General features: G+C 50.2%; 4 protein-coding genes across 10 annotated transcripts; 1 reads left to right on the plus strand and 3 right to left on the minus strand.

Moving 5' to 3' along the window:
• Positions 1–510: 510 nt before the first annotated feature.
• gtf3ab (general transcription factor IIIA, b) lies at positions 511–2,777 on the minus strand. 4 transcript variants are annotated; one of them, XM_023833572.1, is made up of 9 exons: positions 2,363–2,777; positions 1,950–2,050; positions 1,785–1,881; positions 1,597–1,685; positions 1,442–1,515; positions 1,276–1,359; positions 1,007–1,182; positions 813–866; positions 511–735 (listed from the first exon to the last, which is right to left on the minus strand). In XM_023833572.1, the coding sequence occupies exons 1-9, from the start codon at positions 2,552–2,554 to the stop codon at positions 586–588; spliced, it is 1,017 nt and encodes a 338-aa protein (XP_023689340.1). In that variant the 5' UTR covers positions 2,555–2,777; the 3' UTR covers positions 511–585. The 4 variants fall into 4 exon arrangements, with proteins under 4 accessions (XP_023689340.1, XP_023689339.1, XP_023689338.1 ...); XM_023833571.2 differs by having other exon boundaries at positions 511–738; positions 2,363–2,775; XM_023833570.2 differs by having other exon boundaries at positions 953–1,182; positions 2,363–2,775.
• Positions 2,778–7,164: 4,387 nt separating this feature from the next.
• Positions 7,165–9,565, minus strand: rpl21 (ribosomal protein L21). 2 transcript variants are annotated; one of them, XM_023845231.2, is made up of 6 exons: positions 9,432–9,565; positions 8,412–8,491; positions 8,262–8,323; positions 7,971–8,083; positions 7,387–7,537; positions 7,165–7,282 (listed from the first exon to the last, which is right to left on the minus strand). In XM_023845231.2, exons 2-6 carry the CDS (start codon positions 8,476–8,478, stop codon positions 7,193–7,195), a joined length of 483 nt encoding a protein of 160 aa, XP_023700999.1. In that variant the 5' UTR covers positions 8,479–8,491; positions 9,432–9,565; the 3' UTR covers positions 7,165–7,192. The 2 variants fall into 2 exon arrangements, with proteins under 2 accessions (XP_023700999.1, XP_023701000.1); XM_023845232.2 differs by having other exon boundaries at positions 8,412–8,564; positions 9,432–9,519.
• Positions 9,566–9,595: 30 nt separating this feature from the next.
• On the plus strand, positions 9,596–15,328 carry gpr12 (G protein-coupled receptor 12). 2 transcript variants are annotated; one of them, XM_023845230.2, is made up of 3 exons: positions 9,596–9,655; positions 10,273–10,566; positions 11,736–15,328. In XM_023845230.2, exons 1-3 carry the CDS (start codon positions 9,623–9,625, stop codon positions 12,759–12,761), a joined length of 1,353 nt encoding a protein of 450 aa, XP_023700998.2. In that variant the 5' UTR covers positions 9,596–9,622; the 3' UTR covers positions 12,762–15,328. The 2 variants fall into 2 exon arrangements, with proteins under 2 accessions (XP_023700998.2, XP_072567500.1); XM_072711399.1 differs by having other exon boundaries at positions 9,609–9,655; positions 10,436–10,566.
• wasf3b (WASP family member 3b) lies at positions 15,322–21,836 on the minus strand. Of its 2 annotated transcripts, none has more exons than XM_023845159.2 (9): positions 21,461–21,836; positions 18,625–18,781; positions 18,374–18,531; positions 18,142–18,295; positions 17,951–18,068; positions 17,660–17,841; positions 16,895–17,122; positions 16,451–16,755; positions 15,322–16,374 (listed from the first exon to the last, which is right to left on the minus strand). In XM_023845159.2, the coding sequence occupies exons 2-9, from the start codon at positions 18,675–18,677 to the stop codon at positions 16,214–16,216; spliced, it is 1,359 nt and encodes a 452-aa protein (XP_023700927.1). In that variant the 5' UTR covers positions 18,678–18,781; positions 21,461–21,836; the 3' UTR covers positions 15,322–16,213. The 2 variants fall into 2 exon arrangements, with proteins under 2 accessions (XP_023700927.1, XP_072567499.1); XM_072711398.1 differs by having other exon boundaries at positions 18,374–18,508; positions 21,461–21,833.
• Positions 21,837–21,990: the final 154 nt, after the last annotated feature.

The raw sequence follows: 21,990 nt of genomic DNA on the forward strand, positions 1-21,990 counted from the left end.
AGGTGTGCAGAACGCAGCAAAGTTCTTGTCTTAGAGACTGGCTGTCAAACTCCAGTCATGGAGAGCCAGAACCCTGTGTAGCTTAGTTCTTTTCCTGTTCCACCACAAATGATTCATCTCAGGAGTTGTGTGGTAATTAGCACAAGGAGGTGTAAGGAGTTGAATGCAGTGTGTTAAATGAGGGGAAACCCAAAAACGTGTAAGGTTCCAGCCCTCCAGGACTGGAGTTTGACACCCCTGCCTTAGAGCAGTGTTTCCCAACCCAGTCCTTGGGGAACACCAGACTGTCCCCGTTTTTGCTCCCTCCCAGCCAATCAGGAACACCAAATACCTGGTACTGGTGCACTGGGAGCTGAGAGGAAGCAGAAACATTGACTCTCCGGTGTTCCAAGGACTGGGTTGGGAAACACTGCCTTAGAGTGCATTTCAGGATAGTGCTGTCACACATTAAGCCTTAGAGAGGTGTATCTCCTAACTCCACCCCAGTACAGCCAAAAAGGACACAACCCATCAATGCAGCAGTGACTTTTATTTTACATGTGCTTTACACAAGAAAAAAATATAAATAATAATCACCACCCCCAGTCATTCAGGGAGGGTGGAGCTGGGTTTATCTGCCTTATCCAGGCTGGTGTCCTTCAGCAGCATAGCCAGCTTGCTGGACTCTGATTGACTGCCCTGCTTGGGCCGGTAGCCACTGAGACGGGAAGCCAGCGAACGACGTGGGCGGGGCTTCTTCTGTAGAGAAGTGAAAGGGTTTTACACCAGAGCAGCCACCAGGCAGCCTGCCTTACCCATGATGGGAAACTTACCTGCAGCTTCTTCTTCTCTGGGTCATGGACAACACCATGTCTCATCAAGCTTTGCTGGGGGATAAAGAACACTGTATTACAGGCCAGCAATAGCTACCAAGAGACATCCCAGCTGAGTGAGGCACCCCCCTCCTCCCCACCTTCATGACAAAGGTCTTTGTGCAGCCAGGGTAGGTGCAGGCAAATGGCCGCACCTCCTCATGGAAGGACAGGATGTGGCTCTGCAGGTTGAACATTGTGGTGTAGGTGCGCTCACAGCCCTCCCGGGGGCAGTGGAACACCTCCCGCACCTTCTGATGGACATGCTGGTGCTGCCGCAGGACCCAGGAGTCTTTGAAGACCTTGCTGCAGCTAGGGCACTGATACTGAGCTGGAGAGGAAGGAGGGAGAAGCTGGAGAGGGCTGAGCAGCAGGAGGGCATAGGCAGCACTCCAACCTCCCCACACACCCCACCACTCTGTACCTTGATGTTTCTCCTTTCTGTGTTTTTGATACTCGCTCCAGGTCTTTCCCTGGAAGTCACAGCCATCCTCAGTACAGGGGTAGCCTAGGAGAGGAGACGGTCACACCAGGTAGAGCAGCTTTCCTGCTGGGTGAACTCAGCGGCTCATCGCCGGACACATCCTCACCTGCATGCACCTTCTCATGCCGTCTAAGTCGGCTGGGGACAGTGAAGCGTCTTCCGCACCCCTCAAAGTTGCACCTATGAGAGGGGGGAAAGAGTATGTGAGGAACCAGCATGCGAGAACAAGACCCCACTGAAAGTTGGAGGAGAGCGTCTCACTGGAACGGGGGCAGGTTGGTGTGCGTGTACTCATGGCTCTTCAGCTGCATGTTCTTTTTAAAGGCTTGTCCGCAGCCATCATAGCCACACTAAGAACACAAAAGGTGGTGAGGAACCCAACTAAAACAGGAAAACTTGCCCGCTTCAGTTCTGCTCAGCTTAACAAGGCCTCTGTCAGGGAGACTTACCACATAGGGCTTCTCCATGCTCTGATGCCTGCGGCTCACATGCTTCCGCATATTGGAGTTGGTGGTGAAGGCTTTGGGGCAGCCTTCCACAGAGCACCTGTGTGAGACAGAGATAAGGAGGGCAGACAGAGTAGAGGAGGAGGAGCAGCAGCAGGGCGGGCTCACCTGAAGGGCCGCTCCCCGCTGTGGCTCAGCATGTGTCTACTCAAGTGGTTCCTTGTGCAGAAGCTCTTGTCACAGCCGTCAGTCTCGCACACAAACGGCTTCTGCCAGGCGGAGGTGGGATACAAGTAGCCGGTGAAAGCATACGCGAAAGACGGCTGAAGCTCCCAAAGTATAACTGCGTCATCCGGCAAGTGACACTAGAAGACGGTCATTTTTTTTTACGCCGGAGACTTTATGCATATGTAGATGCGCCACGTAGAATTTCTTGTGTAATAATTGATGTGGTCAGCTCTCCATGTTATACATTTATACTTGGCACCTATATTGCAGACTATGCGCCAGCTTAACCCGTATGAATTCCGCGCACTGCAGGGCCACCCGGGGCTTCTCAGCATCCCGGCGGCCGGACTCACCATGCCAGTGTGTTTGCACAGATGCGCCTCCAGTTTCCATGACTTGTTGTACGAGGCTCCGCAGTCCGGGAACGAGCAAATATACGTTTTTCCAGGTTCCTGTATTTTTTCACCCATCGCCAAAACCGAAAATGGGAGAACAAATGACCGCTGTCCGAAACACGCCGCCGAGACCTCCATGTTTCCCACCATGTGACACTGCTATATTCCGGCTGGGTGATACTACCTCCCTTCGGCTGCATGGAGCAGAGAAAACAGCACAAATATCAAAACACGGGAATCCCGGCCAACGTATTAATCTGTCAACAAAATTAATAACTGCAATTTTATTTGTGAACTGAATTACAACGCTCTGTATTAACACACTATCTGTAGTTTTGTATCGTCTCCCCTGCGACCGAATATTGGACGCGCTCAGAAATGCGCATGCGTAACTTTACAAGGGCAGCAGCAACAGAGCCAGCGTCACTAGGGTGCAACAAATAAGGAATATTAAGGAAGGGAATGTTCTGGAGGCATTGCGGAGGGAATTTTTTGGGGGTGGCCTCGTAGAAGGTGCTAGGTCGTGTACTTAAATACTTGTAGGAGACTGGTGTAGGATATATGATTTAGTTTTTCCTGTCCATCTCCTGACGCATATTCCAGTCCAATAGGTAGCTGTAACGCACCTCGGCGCAATTTGCTAGCCGCCAATTCCAATGCGAAGTAGTTAGGGTTGCTCGATAATGACGTTTTTATGCTCGCCAGATAAAACACCATCACATGGCAAATTTCAAAGAGTCTATGTTGCAGACATGACTAGGGAGAGGGACCCCTGACACACAACTTTCTCGGCCCTTCCAGGCACCGACACACCGCCCCCCAGTGCTTGAGTCATACATGTGCACCACCTTCCAGCGTGCTCTTCTGAAAAACAGTAGTAGCAATACAAGTCAGCTAGCAACCAGAATTTTAAAGATTTTTTTACACCTTTAAATATACACATTCTGTTATGAATCTGGATTACCTAAACTTTCTTTTCTTGCTTTGTTTTGGTCTAGACTCCATTCTCAGTCATAGGTTTTTTATTTTTCCATCAGCCTCCTTATGATATTTGTCAAGAACATATATAATAAAAACAGAAAGTACAGCTATTTTAAGAGCAGTGAAATGGCACTAGGTCTGTGTCTGAGTTAATTAATATTACATAGCTGATGACTATTAAGAGCAACATTGGATTTTGAGATAGATCAGCTGTAGCGAGAGTAGATGACCTAGTAAGAGCTGCACTGCAGAAGCAACAAAACATCCAAAGCCTCATGGGTCAAACAGACATGAGACCAGTCAGCCATGCTCTTTCAGGGCTGACCTCCATGCTTTTTCCTGGGAGGTGCAGAGACAGCTCGCCCAGTGATCAGCCGATTTGCCCCCCCACAAACACCTCACCCTAACACTGAGGTCAGAAATGGAGCAGGAAGTGAGGCTTTGGGTGAGGAGATAAGACCTGACGGTGGCCTATGAGTTCTTTAATCAGCCCCATTTGACACCCAGAGATTTGGTCCGTCAGTCAGCGGCCACCTCCATGGCCATATTGACTGTCGCGATTACACATTAACCTTTTAGCCAGAGTGCACCCAGACCCAGGGTAAACACAGCACAGCCGCTGACCTGGAAACAACAGCCAGCCTTGTCTCTGTACCCACAGGCTCTCACCTGTCATGTAGATCAGTAACTCCTCTGAGCCGCCAAGCGCCTCCAGGATGTCAGGGGGAAGAAGCAGGACTCCAGCTGTCTGTCTGCCAGCAGCCATGAATCTTCAAGTTATCAATGGGATTCAGGACAGTGCTGCGGACACTGTCGTTGAAGTTTATGATGCTCCTGGGCTGTGATTAAGACTTCCCATTGAGCCGTGGAGTGTTGCAATTACTCATTTGCTACAGAACTGAAATTTCATAATAATTTAAAATGTGTTGTGTAGCTTGTAATTGTAAATAGTATGTGAAACTGTAACACATAACCGGATAGAGGTACACATCCACACACAAGACGGGAGAGTGAAATGTATACTGAACCGCTCCTTTGACTGTGCATCTAGAAGGAACAAGCAAGAGTACAGTTACAAGGGTATGAAAAAAAAGACAAAATTTTAAAATAGAACTTTGAATATAATAGATTTAGATGTGCTATATGCAGTTTAACTTATAACTGCATATCACACATCTGTAAATCTGTATTATATTCAAAGTTTTAATCGGTCCTAAGGATGCTCGCAATAAGTTTGTAAACCCCAACCCTAGCGGCCTCCCTACTCAATTTAAAACAGTGGTCAGAAATCTTGGTGTCCTGGTAGACTCCGACCTCTGCTTCAGTGCTCACATAAATAGCATTACCAGTACGGCATTTTACCATCTACGGAACATAGCCAAGCTTCGGAAGATGCTTTCCTTTCAAGATGCAGAAAAACTAATACATGCCTTTATAACTTCTAGATTGGACTACTGTAATGCCCTCCTTTCGGGTTGTCCATCTGGATCCCTACATAAACTTCAGTTAGTACAAAATGCAGCTGCCAGAGTTCTCACAAAAACTAAAAAATTTGATCACATTAGCCCTATCCTGTCTTCCCTGCACTGGCTACCGGTGAAGTTTAGGATTGACTACAAATTACTGCTATTGACCTACAAAGCTCTGAATGGCCATGCAACACAATATCTTAATGATCTACTGGTCCCTTACAACCCTTCTCGCCTGCTTCGTTCACAAGGAGCAGGATATCTATTAGTTCCTAAAGTAGACAGGGCTGCGGCAGGCTGCAGAGCATTCTCTTACAGAGCTCCACAGCTGTGGAATGGTCTCCCGGCGGATGTGCGGGATTCAGGCACACTCTCGCTTTTCAAGTCTAGATTAAAAACGCACTTGTATAGCTTAGCGTATAGGAAACCTAGTTCTGGTTCCAGCTAGTCGCTCACTCCCAGTCAGACTAACAGTATGAGGTGATGAGCTGGGTGGGGATCGGTGTCATTGGCTTTGGATAAACTGAGGCGTCAGTGCTGTCACTCTGGCTCTACACCACGTGCCTGCACCGGTCGGCCGCTGCATTGAGACATATATTTCAACCCCTGTATTAGCTTAGTCATTTCATCTTGTCTGTATTAGCTTAGTCATATCATCTTGTTTGTTTGACTCATCTGCTGGCCCCTGGAGGATGGGCTCCCCCTTTGGGTCTGGTTCCTCCCAAGGTTTCTTCCTCTTAGGGAGTTTTTCCTTGCCACCGTTGCCTTTGGCTTACTCAATGGGGGGTCCTTACGAGGCAGAAATGTAAAGCGCATTGAGACAATGTAATGTTGTGATAATGCGCTATATAAATAAAATTGAATTGAATTGAATATGAGGTGAAGAGCTGGGTGGGGATCGGTGTCATTGGCTTTGGATAAACTGATGCGTCAGTGCTGTCACTCTGGCTTTACACTAGAGTGCTGATGTTCAGGGAGTCCCCATGCCTGTGTTCCCGCCTGTCTCTCCCTCTTTCTCATGCTGCTATAGCCAGATCTGCCGGAGCTTACACGAATATTGCACTCGATCATTTTGCTTGCATTGCCTCTGGTTTCTTCAACTCTGGCTAATACACAATTTTTCTTACTTCCTCCCTCACCCCTTCTGGGGTGTGCTGCCTGGAGCACCATGTCATTGAAGAATTTATGCCTCTGCTCCCTGCAAGACTACTACCTCCACCTCCGGCAACTACCCTCCAACCTGCCTACCCTTGGCTCACGCGATGCCTCGCCATCCTTCCCTTAGTCATATCATCTTGTTTTGTTTGACTCATCTGCCGGCCCCTGGAGGATGGGCTCCCCCTTTGGGTCTGGTTCCTCCCAAGGTTTCTTCCTCTTAGGGAGTTTTTCCTTGCCACCGTTGCCTTTGGCTTACTCACTGGGGGGTCCTTACGATGCAGAAATGTAAAGCGCATTGAGACAATGTAATGTTGTGATAATGCGCTATATAAATAAAATTGAATTTTAAAATCTCTTTTCATACCCTTGTAACTGTACTGTACTATTGCTTGTTCCAGTCAAAAGAACAGTTCAGGACACATTTCACTCTCCCATCTTGTGTGCGGATGTGTGCCTCTATCTGGTTATGAATTACAGTTTCACGTGCTATTTACAATAAATTTCACTGCATGTTGTACCTGTATAACTATGTATGTGACAAGTAAAAGAATCTTGAATCTTAAATGAAAAGAATCTTGAATCTTAAAAGAATCTTGAAACCAGCCAGGCTCTGCACAGCAGCTGCTGAAGGGTCCTGCTTGTGGAGGCCTGTACCCAGGATCAAGCTTCATGATCGTATCTAAATCATATTGTCCCAGATCAGAACAATAAAACGCCCCCAGATTCCTGTGGCCTTGCATTTAAACAGCAAAATGGAGCAGTCTGCCTCCCTCAAGGAATAGTGCTCCATACCTCCAGCGAAGGTAAAGTTTGCACTGTAAACTGGAGTAAATGTTATGTGTAATAATTATTGGTCAGAGCTTACACTTAGGCAAAGCAGGCCAGCAAACAGGTCTCACTTATTCCATATCTTGTTTTTAATCCATCCCTGCCCATCATACTGCCCTGCTGAGGGCTGCCTTCATATGTCAACCTCCACCCCCAGCATATGATAGTATTGCACCCCTTGTACTCATATTTTCGGTCTGTGTGGATCACTAGCAGAGAAAACATGGTGACCACTGCCCTCAAGTGGCTGTTGCTTATAACTGCAGAAATATCTTTGTTTTAAGCACCCATTACAAAGAGAACAGAACCAGACAGGCAGGCAAATGCACAGAATCTGCTTTATTGCTCACTTTCAGGCCATGAACTCGTAGGGAATTGGTTCCAGCAGCTGTGGTTGGTTTTTCTTGGTGCTGACAAAATGGGCAGGACGAGGTGCTGCTGGCTGCAAGAGAAAGACCAATCAGGCTTCACATAGCCACAGACCTGCCAATCAAGGTGAAGGGCAATGCCTGTTGGTATGGTGGTGGGCGGGCACACTGTGCTCACCTGGCGCTTGAGCTCCACCCAGGTGCCGCCCTGCTTGGCCTCAACTTTCTTCTTCTCGTTTTCCTTGACACGCTGCAGAAAGCTGTCTCTGCTCTTAGAGTGCTTGATGTGCTCGATGCGCACATTGATCCTCTTCGCCAGGATCTTACCCCTACACACCAGGGGGGGGTAGCACGCATTAAACAGGGACACTGAGGTGATTAAACAAACACCCATATGATGCTGTGCCCTCTGACAGAGAGGCTGGACTCAGAGTTCGTCCGCCTGCTTGCTGGATGGAGGACGGCTGCTGTTCCCGCCTGAATGGCCAGCGAGGGCATAGGCCACCCCCGCAGCAAAGTGAAGGCGGGCTCTCCACACACAGATGCACATGTTCTATACCAGGGCTGTCAAACTCCAGTCTTGGAGGGCAGGAGCCCTGTATAGCTATAATGCTTTCCCTGTTCCACCACAAATGATTTAGCTCAAGAGATGTGTGGTAATTAGCACAAGGAGATTACACTCATTTAACACAACTGATTAAACCAAAAACTTGACAGTCCTGCTGTATACTTGAGAGTTTGACAGTCCTGCTGTATACTTACTTGACTTGCTTGTTGACAATGATGCCAACGGCATGCTGGGTGACATTGTACACACGACCAGTTTTGCCATGGTAACACTTGTGAGGCATTCCCTTCTGTATGGTCCCAGTACCCTGAGAGAGAGGGAGGCAGTACATCAGTGGATCTGTGGACAGCAGGGTGGCACCAAGGGGGGCAGCTCAGGGTGCTTTCAGTGCCGGTGAAGTCTCTTCATTCCACTGTTATGGAGATCGTTGGAGATGGTCATCATGAAGCAGCGTAATCTTTTATATGCCCTGAACAGGTGCTAACCTTGATGTCGACAATGTCCCCCTTCTTGAAGATGCGCATGTAAGTGGACAGCGGGACAGGGCCTGGGAAAGAAAGAGGGGAGGGCTGGTAAACCACATCACAATAGCAGGAGAGAGAAAGACAGGACCACCCATACTGCCCCACACTCACCATGCTTCCTGAAGGGCCGTGAGAACATGTACCTTGTACCCCTCCTCTTGCCCCTGGTGTTCGTCATGGTGTCTGTTCAACTGCAAGGATTATTTTTAAAGGCCGTCTTCAGGAGAGGAGCAATGAACCTGCAGATCACCACTCAAAGCACACCTCCACCATGAACCAAATTACCCAAAGGTACATTCACTTTTTTACATCAACATTCACCTTTCCAAGGAATAAACATCGATATCCAAGTCATTACATCTGACTACAACTCACATGCTATCAGTTTTCCATGGTCTCTTGATAACAATGCAGGTTAAATTCGTCGAGACATTTTCGCTCATTTTTAATATTTAGACGAAGATACGTTTCCCGATACAGGATGAAGGTACCAGCCAGAGCCCGGCAACTTTCTAGCCGTTATCCCTCCTCAGACTGCCGGATAGCGGTGTTCTGTCGAGTTGAACTACTTTGTCGAGTTAGGCTACCGTAGTGCTAATCGACAGCCCTAACCGTAACCCTTGCCCCAAGAAAAACCCTAAAACCCTTAACCTAATGCCCTAAAACCTAACCCTAATCCCAAAGCGGTGGAACTGCACATGCGCAGAAAGGCTCGATATCAAGTCTCCATATGTAGCTCAACTCATCAGAACACCGAAGCTGACGGCACGTCATTCACCAATAACTCATGTATAACCCTGAGCACTCGATACGGGAACCCGAGAGCCTTGATAAATAATTGAGAATTAAATGGCATATGCATTTAACAAGGCTACTGCCTTGCCTTAGGGTAGCAAACAGTTGCTAACCTACTAAGACTTCGAGTTTAGCCCCAGCGATACGGTGCACATGGCCCACACGCCACAGTCAAATCCCGTCTACGAGCACCACAACCTGGTACGACCGCGTCTACAAAACACCCTAATGTACCAAAAGCTACTGTACATTTTTTTCATCAATTATACGTCAAGAAAAGCGAATTTAAACCATATTTAAAAGATTATACAGAAAAATACAGTGAGCTCGTCTTACCTACGGTCTATCACAAGATGGCCGGTGCAACGAAAAGAAAGATGAAAGGACCCCGACTCCTCCTTCAACTGGAAGAGTTAGGTGTTCTGTCAGCCGCCTGACAAAAAACAAGGACCCCGGGCTCCACCTTCAACTATATGAGAGTTAGGTGTATTGTAAGGTGACTAACCAAAAAATAGCATAGACGCTGGATGCTTCCAACAGAATTCAGCAAGAGAAGGAAGGTTTGGTCTCATGTCGCCTGATTGCCGTATTAAAAATGGCCTCGTTCTTTTGTTTCTCATTCACATAGCATTAAACAGACAGTAAATGTGTTAAGTAGGATTATGAAAAACATGCCTTGATCCAGAATGTGTTGCATTCGGCCTCGGTGACGTGTCGTTCATGACTACACGTACACATGTTCCCAGAGAGAAAACTGTTTGTATATTTCAGCAATGGAACACAAATTGCACAGCTACAAACACAAAGGGCAGAATTTCAAGACAAAGTACAAAGACGATACAATATCGTGCACTGATGAATAAATAAATGGGGAGACATAAAAGTAACGGGGTGTATGTTGCAATGTTGTCACACCCAGTGCGTAAGTGCCCCGTATACAGCTGTGTGCCAGTACCCCATATACGGTTGTGTGTCAGAGATTTTGTCAGTGCCCCGTGTACAGCTGTGTGTCAGAGACTGTGTGTCACACCGCACACATTTAATGACACATATTTAATGACAAAGATACACCAGCAGGTACAAAAAACCCACAGACACACATACAGGCATTAATTCTCCATAGGGAGCCAGTGACTGGTTTATTCCGACCTCAAGATCACCCTTCCCTCCCCATCAGTGTGCTGGGCTGGACCCGGGCTTGTTTCGCATCCTACGGGGGGCTTCAGATTTTCAGTCTACGGTGTCTCGGGCACCCCCACCCTCCGCAGCTCGCACAGTCGCAGTCGGTGGGTCTGCTCACGTATCGGACACATATCGTGTCCTGCTTTCTGCGCACAAAGGACTCCCTCCTGCCGGTCGCAGCCTCCTCTACGGCTCTGCGCTCCCACCTGAACCGCCGCCCTGCCTGACATGGAAGAAGTACCAGCTCCAGCGGGCATTTAGAGCCGGCGCTTCGCCGCTGACAGCCAAGGTACGTCGCAGTATGAATGACAGACAGTCGGAGATCTTAATTCAAACCCCTGTTCATATTACATGTACTGCTGAAATGGACGCACGAAGCCGCATCGCCGCCGAAATGGCCGGTTTGTTCTGCATGATGTGCAGCATCCAGTGCGGAGATGTAGGGGAGGAGGATGCTGCGGGAAAGTTACAGATAAAACGCCCCAGAGCGTTTGTCTATGGCAGGATCGGACAATGTCTTTTAATATAATATTTGATATAATCGTTATTTCTGGTTTTTGTGTCTGCCTGATAATTATATGATAAATATATATTTTCACTGAATACGGTTTCCTGCGATCCTCATTGTTGAGAAATTTCATCAGAGGCTTCGTGTTTAAAGGAAATATCGAAGATCCGAACATTGATCATTATGTACTTTTTTTATCATATATATAATTTAGAGCAAGTTGGATGAATATAGGGCTCATGTAAGCGTGTGTGAGCGTCATTGTGTGCATTTATATGTAATGTGTGTATACTGTACGACTGCTTGAATTCAAGTATTTGGGTTGCCCGTAGCAAACATACATGTTAACTGTGTATTTGTTGCACTAGTGTGTCATTAATCAGCCGTTAAAATGCCTCTTCCAGACAGAGGGTGTGTATGCTGCGTGTGACATAGGCTTGCTGAAGGCGTGTAGCGGTTATCGAGTTGCCGGCTATAGGAAGCGTGTGCGTTGTGTGTGAATTTACCGCCTCCACTAGTCGAGTCCGTATGTCATGTTCACCACGCAGAAAATATCGGCGGAAAGTGTGTAACCACACATGAACGTCGCATTTAGTGCACGACTGAGTGGATATGGGCCAATAGCAGGACAACGACGTTGAGCTTTTGTGACGAATTTCGTTGTCGTCTGTCTTGCCTAGACAGCTAGAATAATTTAGAAACTATTAAGGAGCTGTTTTAAAGGTTTGGTGCTATTCCTTGATCTGTAGAGGTCATTGTCATCTTCATCGCAGCTCCATTCATGTATCCATCCCTTCCTGATCAATCCATCATTCATCCATCCATCCATTCATCTATCCATCCACTGTCCATCCATCCATCCACTGTCCATCCATCCATTCATTCATCTGCTGAGCATCTCCCTGACCCTAGCTCCTGATAAGTAATGGCACACCGTCTGCTTTTTGCAGACGGGGGGCACTATGAGTGAGTCGGTGCCAGTCACCCCGAGCTGGACAGCCCCTGACCCCACCTGGGCCGGCGAGGGGACAGCAGCCGGGAACGTCAATGTTGCGACGGCGCCCACAACAACACCCACGGTGCGCGGCGCAGCTGTGCCAGTGAACCCCTGGGACGTGGTGCTGTGCATCTCAGGCACACTGATTGCCTGTGAGAACGCTGTGGTGGTGCTAGTGATCTGGCAGAACCCAGGTCTGCGAGCTCCCATGTTCCTGCTGATTGGCAGCTTGGCACTGGCCGACCTGCTCGCTGGCCTGGGCCTGGTGCTGCACTTTGTCTTCGCCTACCTGCTGCGCTCAGACCCGGCGCAGTTGCTCACTGTAGGGCTGGTGGTGGCCTCCTTCTCGGCCTCCATCTTCAGTCTGCTGGCCATCACCATTGACCGCTACCTGTCGCTCTACTACGCGCTTACCTACAACTCGGAGCGCACGGTGACCTTCACACATGTCATGCTGCTGCTGCTCTGGGCTGTTTCGCTGGGTCTGGGCCTGCTGCCTGTCACCGGCGTCAACTGCCTGGCGGAGGAAGCCAGCTGCAGCGTGGTGTGGCCACTCACCAAGAACAACGTGGCTGTGCTCAGCGTCTCCTTCCTGCTGCTCTTCGGCCTCATGCTGCAGCTGTACGTGCAAATCTGCAAGATCGTCATGCACCACGCCCACCAGATCGCACTGCAGCACCACCTGCTGGCGGCCACGCCGCACTACGTCACCACACGCAAGGGTGTGTCCACATTGGCGCTCATCTTGGGAACCTTTGCTGCCTGTTGGATGCCCTTCACTGTCTATGCGCTGGTGGCCGACTACACGTACCCCCCACTGTATACCTACGCCACGCTGGTGCCCGCCACCTACAACTCTGTCATCAATCCACTCATCTATGCCTTTCGTAACCAGGAGATCCAAAAAGCTGTGTGGCTGGCATGCTGCGGCTGTGTGCCGCACAGCGTGCAACGTGCACGCACCCCCAGCGACGTGTGACACCATGGAGGCTGGGGAGGGGGGTCGATATTGTGTACATAATCGCAGGTTTAGGCTGTTACACCGAGGGGGTCAATATCATGTACATACTTGCAGGTTTAGGCTTCTGCATCATTTGCTTTTGTGAGGCTTTGACTGTTTATGAATGTCTCTGGCAGAGCAGGCGGGAGTTCTACCCAGAATGCCGCGGGGTGGGGGAATCCCTATACCCAGAATGCCGCGGGGTGGTGGGCAGGGGTCCTTATACCCAGAATCCCAAAGGACAGTGAGAATCCCTGTAGTCAAATAGGTCAGGGGCAACAAGCAGGTATCACCATATCCAGAATACCAAGGGGCAGTAGGTCAGAGTCTCTGTACCCAAAATGCTGTGGGCAGATGCAGTAGATGTCTGAGGTGATGCAGACATCCATTCCCAAGCTGCTGCTACACTCTAAATGTGCACAGAAATCAAAGGACTTGGGGAAAGCGCAAAATAGGCTGGTGAGCCACAACTCACCATCCTCTCAGTGCCACACTCTGCTTGTGCCCATTCCCGACTCAAATGCCCTCTCAGTGCCACACTCTGCCCGTGCCCATCCCCTGCTCCCCCGCCCTCTCAGTGCCACACTCTGCCCGTGCTGGTCTCTGACTCACCCACCCTCTTAGTGCCACACTCTGCCCGTGCTCGACTCGCCTGCCCTCTGAGTGCGACACTCAGCCTGTGCCCGTCCCCAGATGTGACCCGCTGTCCTTGGTGCCACACTCAGCCTGTGCCCTAACCCTAACCGCAACCCTTGATGTCGCCAGCTAACTGCTAATTCAATTCCATTTACGCTATTATTCCTATTATTCCCCAGTACTTTCCGAGGGTCTTTAACCATACAGTATTTTTGTACTCCTCTCTGGATCAGTATTCCAGAGTCTCTGATGCGCTCTAACAAAACAGCAGGCACAATGTGGGTATGGTCACGGCGCTGAGGGGCTGCAGCTGCATCCCACTCAATGATATTCAGACAGAGGCTGTACTTCCATGGCCTGTTTGATTCGACAGGTCAGGCTTGGGGACTGCAGCTCTGATGGCACAATGCTGGTTTCTTCCAGAAGGATCCGTTGAGCATGGAGGTTCAGTACAATGGCAGGCAGATAGTTGGGGGGCAGCGGGAGGATCACATGGAAATTAACAGACGGGTTTGGGCTAGACTGATTCTCTGCTTCGGTGATAATAATCATGAAAACCAACTAAACAGCAATAAATGCCCAATGCTTGCATTTACGGCTGGGATTGGGGTTAAACCGTGTATTTAAGGTCAGGATTTTGGTTATAGTTAAGCTCACACCCAAGTCATATATTTACTATCAGCCCTGGACACAGCTATTCTGAAGATCCACCCATCCCATGTTTCCATGGCAACTGTCAGACAGCCAGCAATAACGGGTCTGACCACCATATTGTAGAGATTACAGCAATATCCTATGAGCAATAAGAAGCAGGAGGAGAGGGCGGCCAGGCCTGAGCAGCAGAGCACACAGCCAGTACCTCACTGCTCAACAGTGAGGCCCCCTGCTGGCTCATCCCCCAAAGACAACCCTGATCACTCTCTCTGTGCTGTCACATCCAGCCTAGCAGGGGGCGCTCCAAGCTGGCCAGGTGAATCATGCTGCTTCCTTGGCCCTTGACCTTGTGATTTTTCTGTAAGTTCACCACCGTTTCCATGGGAACATGCAGCCGTCTTCCTGTCCTGCCCTCTCCCACCACCTGCCCCAGCGTGGGCTTGCTTTTTTGGATAGACGTGGCCGCTGTTTTTGGATACAGAAGTGACCCTACTGCAGCACAACTCCGCCTGTGACCTAAACCTTTCCAGAAGAGTCTCTATATTTTGTAATATTAATGATAATAGTTTCTATTTTTCGCAGCCTCCATTTACCTGCAGCTGGCCTCCATTCGGCTCTTAGTGTGTTTGACCATGCACCAGCTTGTGATCGTCTGCTAGCCTCTCTGCACTCAGGCTTCCTGCTGTGGACAGCAAGCGTCTCCCTGGAGATCCTGTCACATGACCATGATCTGCCATGAGTGAGGGATCACCAGCCACCCTGACTCTGTGCCCCCCGAGGTCCCAGTGGGATGTGGGGAGAACTCCCCCTCTGAAGGCAGGGGCCGTCGGCTGTTGTATATACAGCTTTAAGCTACTGAAACATGACTGCCTCCTCCTGCACTGAGCTCATTAATGGCCTCCCAGTACTGATAGGAGTGTAGGGGCCCCACCGATTGGCACTGGGCACAGGGGCTGCTGGGATGTATGCCGACTGAGCCATGGACTAACACAGCAACTGCATCGTATGTAGATGTTTGCATAGTGAACTGTGAGATGCACTTTATTTCCCAGCAAGAACCGGCACCGCCGACCACATATCTGCAAAATAGATGAAACCCGATAATCGACAGGCACTAATTAACCAAGATGTTGTACCATATTGTGCTAAACAGTGGTGTATATTTTTTTCAAGGTGTTTATTGTACTTTTATTGCTTTGTTAGTTGACTTAAAGGATCTTGTTAATTTTGTATTAAACTGTGCTGTGCATTACAAACAGTTACTGATTTATTTCTTCCATTCATATTCGCAGAGCAAGAGCAGTGTTAACCGTGCCTGGGATACACCAGAGCCTCAAAGAGAAAACTACAGATCCCCCAGGTGTCGCTAAGTGATAACAAATAGCTATTTGCTAACTCCAGGCACCACTAAGTAAAAACAGGGCATTTATCAAACCAAGAACGCAAAGAATGTACTTGTGTTCTAGGCAACTTGCCTCCCAAGTACAAACTTGGGACACAATGAATCGTGGGATATTTCTCATTTGAAAGGACGCAGTCAATGTATCCATGGTATTAGGAGCTGGACAAGAAGGACATCAAGGATTTCTCACCATCCTCCGTACTATTGTTCTTAAGTATTGGGGTGCAATTAATTCTTGGATTGTTCTTGTTGGCAGAGATGCAACCAATGGATCCTTGATATTTGGGGGGGGGGGGGGGGCAAGAACAACATCTTGGGATTTTTACTGTCCTCCAGTAAACTATATAACTTCTGTTATTGAGATTTGCAACTGTATTTTGGTAATGGAAAATGTCATCAAAAGGGTATGTGAGAACATAAGAGCGGGAAATATGCATGTTGATAAACACAGACAGCTGTGTGCTAACCCCAGGCATTACTAAGCTTTTAGCACTAGGTTCTCTCCCACCCTCCACGTGGGCTGAAGTCCACTGGTTGCCCCCACAAAAGGCTGCAGAGGACGCCAGGGAGTCCGCCCAAGGCTGGGGTCCTTCCTGCCCATGGTTGAGTACCCTGGAGATTGTGCTGCGCGCCATTCAGATACAGCAGAGGCCCTCTCTGTTCACACCTGATGCATCATGGAGACACTGTGGGCTCTGGCCCTGCGACCCTAGTGGACAGCTTCCCCTCCCCCAGCCTATCAATCGGACCAGTCGGCACCGTCACCGGGCTCAGAATCGTCATCCGAATCGCTGTATTCCACGGCGATGCGGCGCGACAAGATGGTGGCCACATCATTGCCGGCGGGATCACGGCGTGCCTGCTGTTCCTGCTCTTCCTGCACCTTCTTTAGCTGAATGCCTGCAGGGGCCACACCAGGCATGTCACGCTCTGACCTCACACATGCACATGCGCAGCCGGGCAGACATACACTCACCCATGCGTATCGCAGCAAGCAGGTCGCTGCGTGCATCACCCATTGGCTGAGTCTCGCTAGGTAGAGGAGGGCCAGGGGGTGGGCATGGGGGCCCCGGTGGGGATGGGGCCGCCATTGGCGCCATAGCGGCAGGAGGAGGGGCCAGATAGCTTGCACCCGCCACCATTGGTCTGCTGACGGAAGGGGGCAGAGGAAGTCCCCCGGGGGGTGTAGCAAAGGCAGTCTGTGCTGATGGTATGAGAGGGGCGGGGGGCAGCCGGGGAAGGGGTGCCCCATAGAATTCGAGCATCGAGCCGGAAAACATTCTGGGGGGATATCAGAATGGGGGGGTGGGGGGAGGACAGACAGTCAGACAGAGAGAGAGACAGAGATGGGAGAGTTAAGGTGAATGCAGACAGACACAGACACACAGGCAGACAAACACAGACACAGACAGAGGAGTACCTGTAGTCAACGGGGGGGACGGGCATAGTGCCATCCACAGCCTCCGCTGAAGGAGGAGGCGGCGGGGGCTGATGTGGTCGCCCCAGCGTGCCGCCCCTCTGGCCCGCGGTGGTGCAGTGGTAATCATGCTCTGTGATGGGGGCGTGGTTTGCCAGATGCATGTGACTGAGGCCCACGTGATTGGGCGTGGCCAGAAAGCTGTGATCTGAGTGGTCCGAGGCATAGGACCTACAGAGCCATGGGAACAAGGGGAAAGAAAGAGGGGAGAGTGTCAAATGTGTGAATATTCCTGCTGGCTTTTGAAAGACAGGAGTGACCGTAGCTGAGGCTGCAGTTCCACCTATAGCCAGCAGATGTGCAAAGATAAAAGGTGATCTAAGGACAGAGACGCAGATTCCTTACTGGGAACATCCTCACCAGTTATTTTTCACACCGGTACATCATTTTATCACTGTGGGGCTGTTCTATTTGAGTTAGGGCCTTCCAATACACCATACGCTCCTTTATTCTCTGGAGTATGCTGTATTGGTTTACTCCTGCTCTGAATCTCCACCTGGGCACCCGCCTCTCTCGACCATGCAGTTGCATGCCCCCTCTGGCTTTTCGGGCAGTAACGGTGCACTGTGGCTATATCTGCTTACTGTCACACAGAACAGCAGGTCGTCTGCCAGTCACGGCTCCCACGTAACTGACCTTCACGCCGATCGATGGCTAGGGAGGTGGCCTTGCTATTTATACAGACCGTCACGGTGTAGAGTGTCAGACCTGCTGTCGGGGGACAGGGATGCCTCAGACTCCGCTCCCTGGTGGACGGTGCGGTAATGGCAGCTGTCTGGCCGCAGCTCCTTGTCGAACGCCATCATTTTCCACTCCTGGCGCCGGTTGCGAGCCTTGCGCACCTTCTTTACCTCCCGTGGCAGCGTGCTGTCCACCCCACGCCTCTGCTCCTGCCAGTGGGAAGCAGCAGATACTACAGTGTATGATTCTTTGCTGGCCTGGACCCACAGGGCCCTGGGAGGGACAGCGGAGGAGGAGGAGCAGGAGACTGTGGCCCACCTTCTGCCGTCGCTTCTCCTTCCTCTTGTCCTCTGTGTCCTGCAGCATCTTCTCCTTCCACAGGTCAAAAAAGTACGAGGGATCAGTGTAGAATTTCAGGCTATCCCTGCAGTCATCCCTGCAGACAGACACCACTACTGTCACATGCGTAGTTACTGGGGGGGTGGGGGGGCTGTGGTGGGGGGATGTACCTATAGGGGGAGAGGATGCTGAGGGGTGGGGGCTTGTCACTGAAGCTGTACATCTCAGCCACAGGGATGGGAATGCTGCCCTTGGACACCACCTGCTGGTCCTGGATGGTAGAGCTTTTGAAGGCCTTCCTCATGTTGATGTCCTGTAGGGACACTGAGGAACAGAGACAGGGTTACACAGGAAGCGAGTTATCAGCCGCAGGTTTGGAATGTCCCCTGACCCCTAACTCACCCTCCTCCACAGTAGAGTCCAGCTGGGTGACTTTGATGGCAAGCCGATCAATGCGTTCTTGGAGGGAGTTGGCCCGCAGGAAAAAACTGCTGGCCTCATTGAAAAGCTCTCCAAAGATGTCCTCTGCGTGTTTACCTAGAGGGGGCAGTGAGGAGCAGCTGAGAAGCCATAAACAGATAAAAGATTAAGAATAGCTGACGGTCTGCTGGCCTCAGCTGTGATTGGCAGAAAGCACTGGGAGTGGAGCTTACTCAGGCTGCTGAGCTGCCGGATGATGGCTGATAGGCTGTTGTTGGTGACGCATTCAAGTTCGCTGCTGATGGCCTCGGGCAGGGCACCCTGGCACAGGGAGCGGGGCTCCACACTCCTCTTTAGCAGGGGCATGGTCGCATCAAGCACACGCACAGCCTGTTGGGAGATTATGCAGGCTTAGGGGTCACATGACCTACCCCCACCTGCACCTAATGAGGCTTATCCAGGCAGGTTTATGGCATATTTTGCAAGAGCTCATGGAAAATATCATTAAAGTTCACTGCAGACAATATATAAAATGATAAATCAGAAATTTGTCTGTCCTTCACCCTGGATCATCCTTAGTACCTTATATAGTGTATCTGTGATAGTGTCACACAGACAGACAGACCGTGTGTATGAAGCTTCCCTTGTTTCCCATGAAGCTTTTGTTACTATAATGCAGATGCTCCCGTCGAATATGATGTGAAACAGCATACTCAGGTGTTTAGCACACATAATGAGCTCTGCAAAATCTGTTTAAACACAAAAAACACAGTAGGATACGTTCTTATATAGTGTATGATTGCTACAGAGACTGGACGCGTGGCTGCATGAATGATGCTGTCGCCCAGCATCAGTAGAAAGTATCGCACAGTATATGGCTAGCTCAGGAACAGTTCACAATTCAAATGTGGCTACTGAATGTGCATTACGATCGCACCATCGTAAAGTCAAAATATCTCAAGTCGAGCCATAGTAAGGTGGGAAGCATCATGGGAGCCTGAACACTACATGTCAGGAGAAGATACCTGCACACACACACACAGACAGGGGGTGTTTCTCAATACTGACAACACAAAGATCATACTCGTGGTCTTGGAAAGAGCGGTCTTGCTACCTTGCCTCCCAAGTGTGAACTTGCAGTGCAATGAATCGTGGGATTGGCCTCATTCGGTGAGGATACAACCGACGTATACTTGACATTTGGGGCGGGGCAACAACAACATCCGTGAATTTTTGCTGTCCTTTGTACTTCTGTTGTTAGTATTGGAACTGGTCTTCAGCAATGGAAGATGATGTAAAACAGGTACATGAGAACATTAAGACTCCTCCTATATCACTGGTCACCTCCAGCCCTTGTGCCTGGTTCTGCCCCGGTTGCTCCTATCTGCCTGATACATATGGCATGAGTGATGCGATTCTATAACAGAGGCTGGAGTACCAGTAACACAGGCCACCACACTGTGACAACTCCCCACTTCCTGTTTTGCTTCCCAACTTCTGGCTTCCCGTCCTTTTCCATGGTCCAGCCTCTAGTTTCCTGTCTTTGCATTAGGAGGGAAAACAATGATAATCTGCAAGCCTGATGTTTCCAAACGCCATCACCACTGGGCGTAACCCCCCTTCCCCCACCCAGCTGTTGCAAATAACCCCCCCCACACACACACACACACACACACTCACTGTAAAGTATAGGTCATCCAGCCCCCACCAGCATGACCCAAGGCCCCTCCCACAATCCTTTGTGCCTTAAAGAATACCTCTCCAATCATGCTTTTCAACAAAAAAAACCCACAATGCAGACAGCAAATCCCCCAGTCCCACCCCCCACCTCTTCAATCACAACCAGATGACCAGCGAAGAGTTGGAGAAGCAGATTAGCTGGCTGTCTGCGGAGATTGGGGTGGGCGATGCAGGAGGACTCTGGATCAGTCACTCCATGTAATCACAGTAGTCAAGCCTAATGAACCACATTCAAACCAAAACTGAGAATGACAGATGTGTGTGAGGCCTGTCAGGGACGAGGCCGTGCTTGTGGGCAGGGAGCTCATCAAAGACAGACGGGAGGCAGCTGTGCCTCCCCCCCACCTCAGAGGGCCGGCCTGTCAAGAATCCCCGAAAGGGGGACCCCTTTGAAAGATCTCCCAGAACAAAAGATCCCTGTTCTCAAAGCAACAGGGGCATTCTCCCATTCCTTACCCCGCCCCTGCCCCCCAGCTAGGCAGCAAGGGGGGCACACACACACACACACACACACAGGTTTGTAACTGAATCTTTGTGAAGACTTTCCATTCATATCTATGGGGAACTTAAACACACATGCACGCACACAAACACACACACTAAAACCTCCATTTCAAACTTTGAATGGTCAGAGTTTAAAACACAGACATACACAGGGTCCCATGCCATCCTGCCTGCCCCCAGAGACCCCCCCCCCCCAACGGCTTCCTGTCTCACCCCCCCCATCACCTCAGTGAGGAATGCCGTCTTCCTTCCTGCCCCCCCAAACTCCTGAAGGGGGATTTTCATGGGGGACATGATCGGGGGTGTCCGCAGCCTGGACCGATACACGGTCTCACAAATAGCCCTACAAAGCAAAAGTGTCCTAAGAACCAAGCATAGTGCCGAGGCAGAAATGCTCGGATCAGACCTGGTACCGAAGCAGGGTTGCTCGGATGCCCGGGTCAGAACGTGTACCGAAGCGTGCTGGCCCGGGTCGGAATCGGACAGCCAATGGTTGGACGCCCCAGCATCACTGTTCACACGCGTTCACACGGATTTACACGGATACACCCACAAGATGCAGATGTAACCTGTAAACTGTGCCGGGGGCTCAAATAACAGAGGATAAGACGGACAAAGCTCAAAGGATAAAGCGGGATATACGAAAAAAGTGGGAGATACGGCTGAAGAGGGTTTAACACGCCGGACGCATCATCACACTTCGAAAAACAGCGATGGGACCGAGCGAGCACTATATACCGGCACCAAAATAGTTAGTGTGCATCCGGCACGGCGGAAAACAACGGTTTTTAGAGCAGCGAGGCAATAAAGCGGTAAGATGCTTACCTGCCGTCTGTCTGGGGATGATACCTAGCCGGCCGCCTCGCCGCTTCGGGCGTCCAGTCCGGCGCTGGGCGGGACTCTGACCGTGGCTCCGCCCCGACCGGCCAATCAGCGGCCGCGGGAAGGGAGCTGTTCACACGACAGCCAATGACGGTCCGAAGTAACGCTGAGCGACAGCAAAACTTACTCCGCTCAGTAAATCGGGATATGCGTCTGAATCCTCAAGTTTGCATGCGAAAGTAAGTGGGGCAATAGTAGATGGGATTGTTAATGCAGGGGAGCCACCATACTGAAACTGTGTGTGACGTCTTAGCACATAGATCCATCACAAAGCACAAAGATGTCTGTCTAATCTCAGCCAGCTCCTGTGGTTCACAGTGACTCCCCTGCCTAAGCAGCAAGCAGCCTGAAGGCTCCCAGAGGAAGGGGAACAGGATGCAGCACCACCCCACCCCCAAACACACACAGACAGTGCCTGTATTTCTATCTTCATTGGGTAGCCATTCGTTAGAGGATAACCCTAATCCTAACTA

The sequence above is a fragment of the Paramormyrops kingsleyae genome, chromosome 4, assembly GCF_048594095.1.
Source record: "Paramormyrops kingsleyae isolate MSU_618 chromosome 4, PKINGS_0.4, whole genome shotgun sequence".
NCBI lineage: Eukaryota > Metazoa > Chordata > Actinopteri > Osteoglossiformes > Mormyridae > Paramormyrops > Paramormyrops kingsleyae.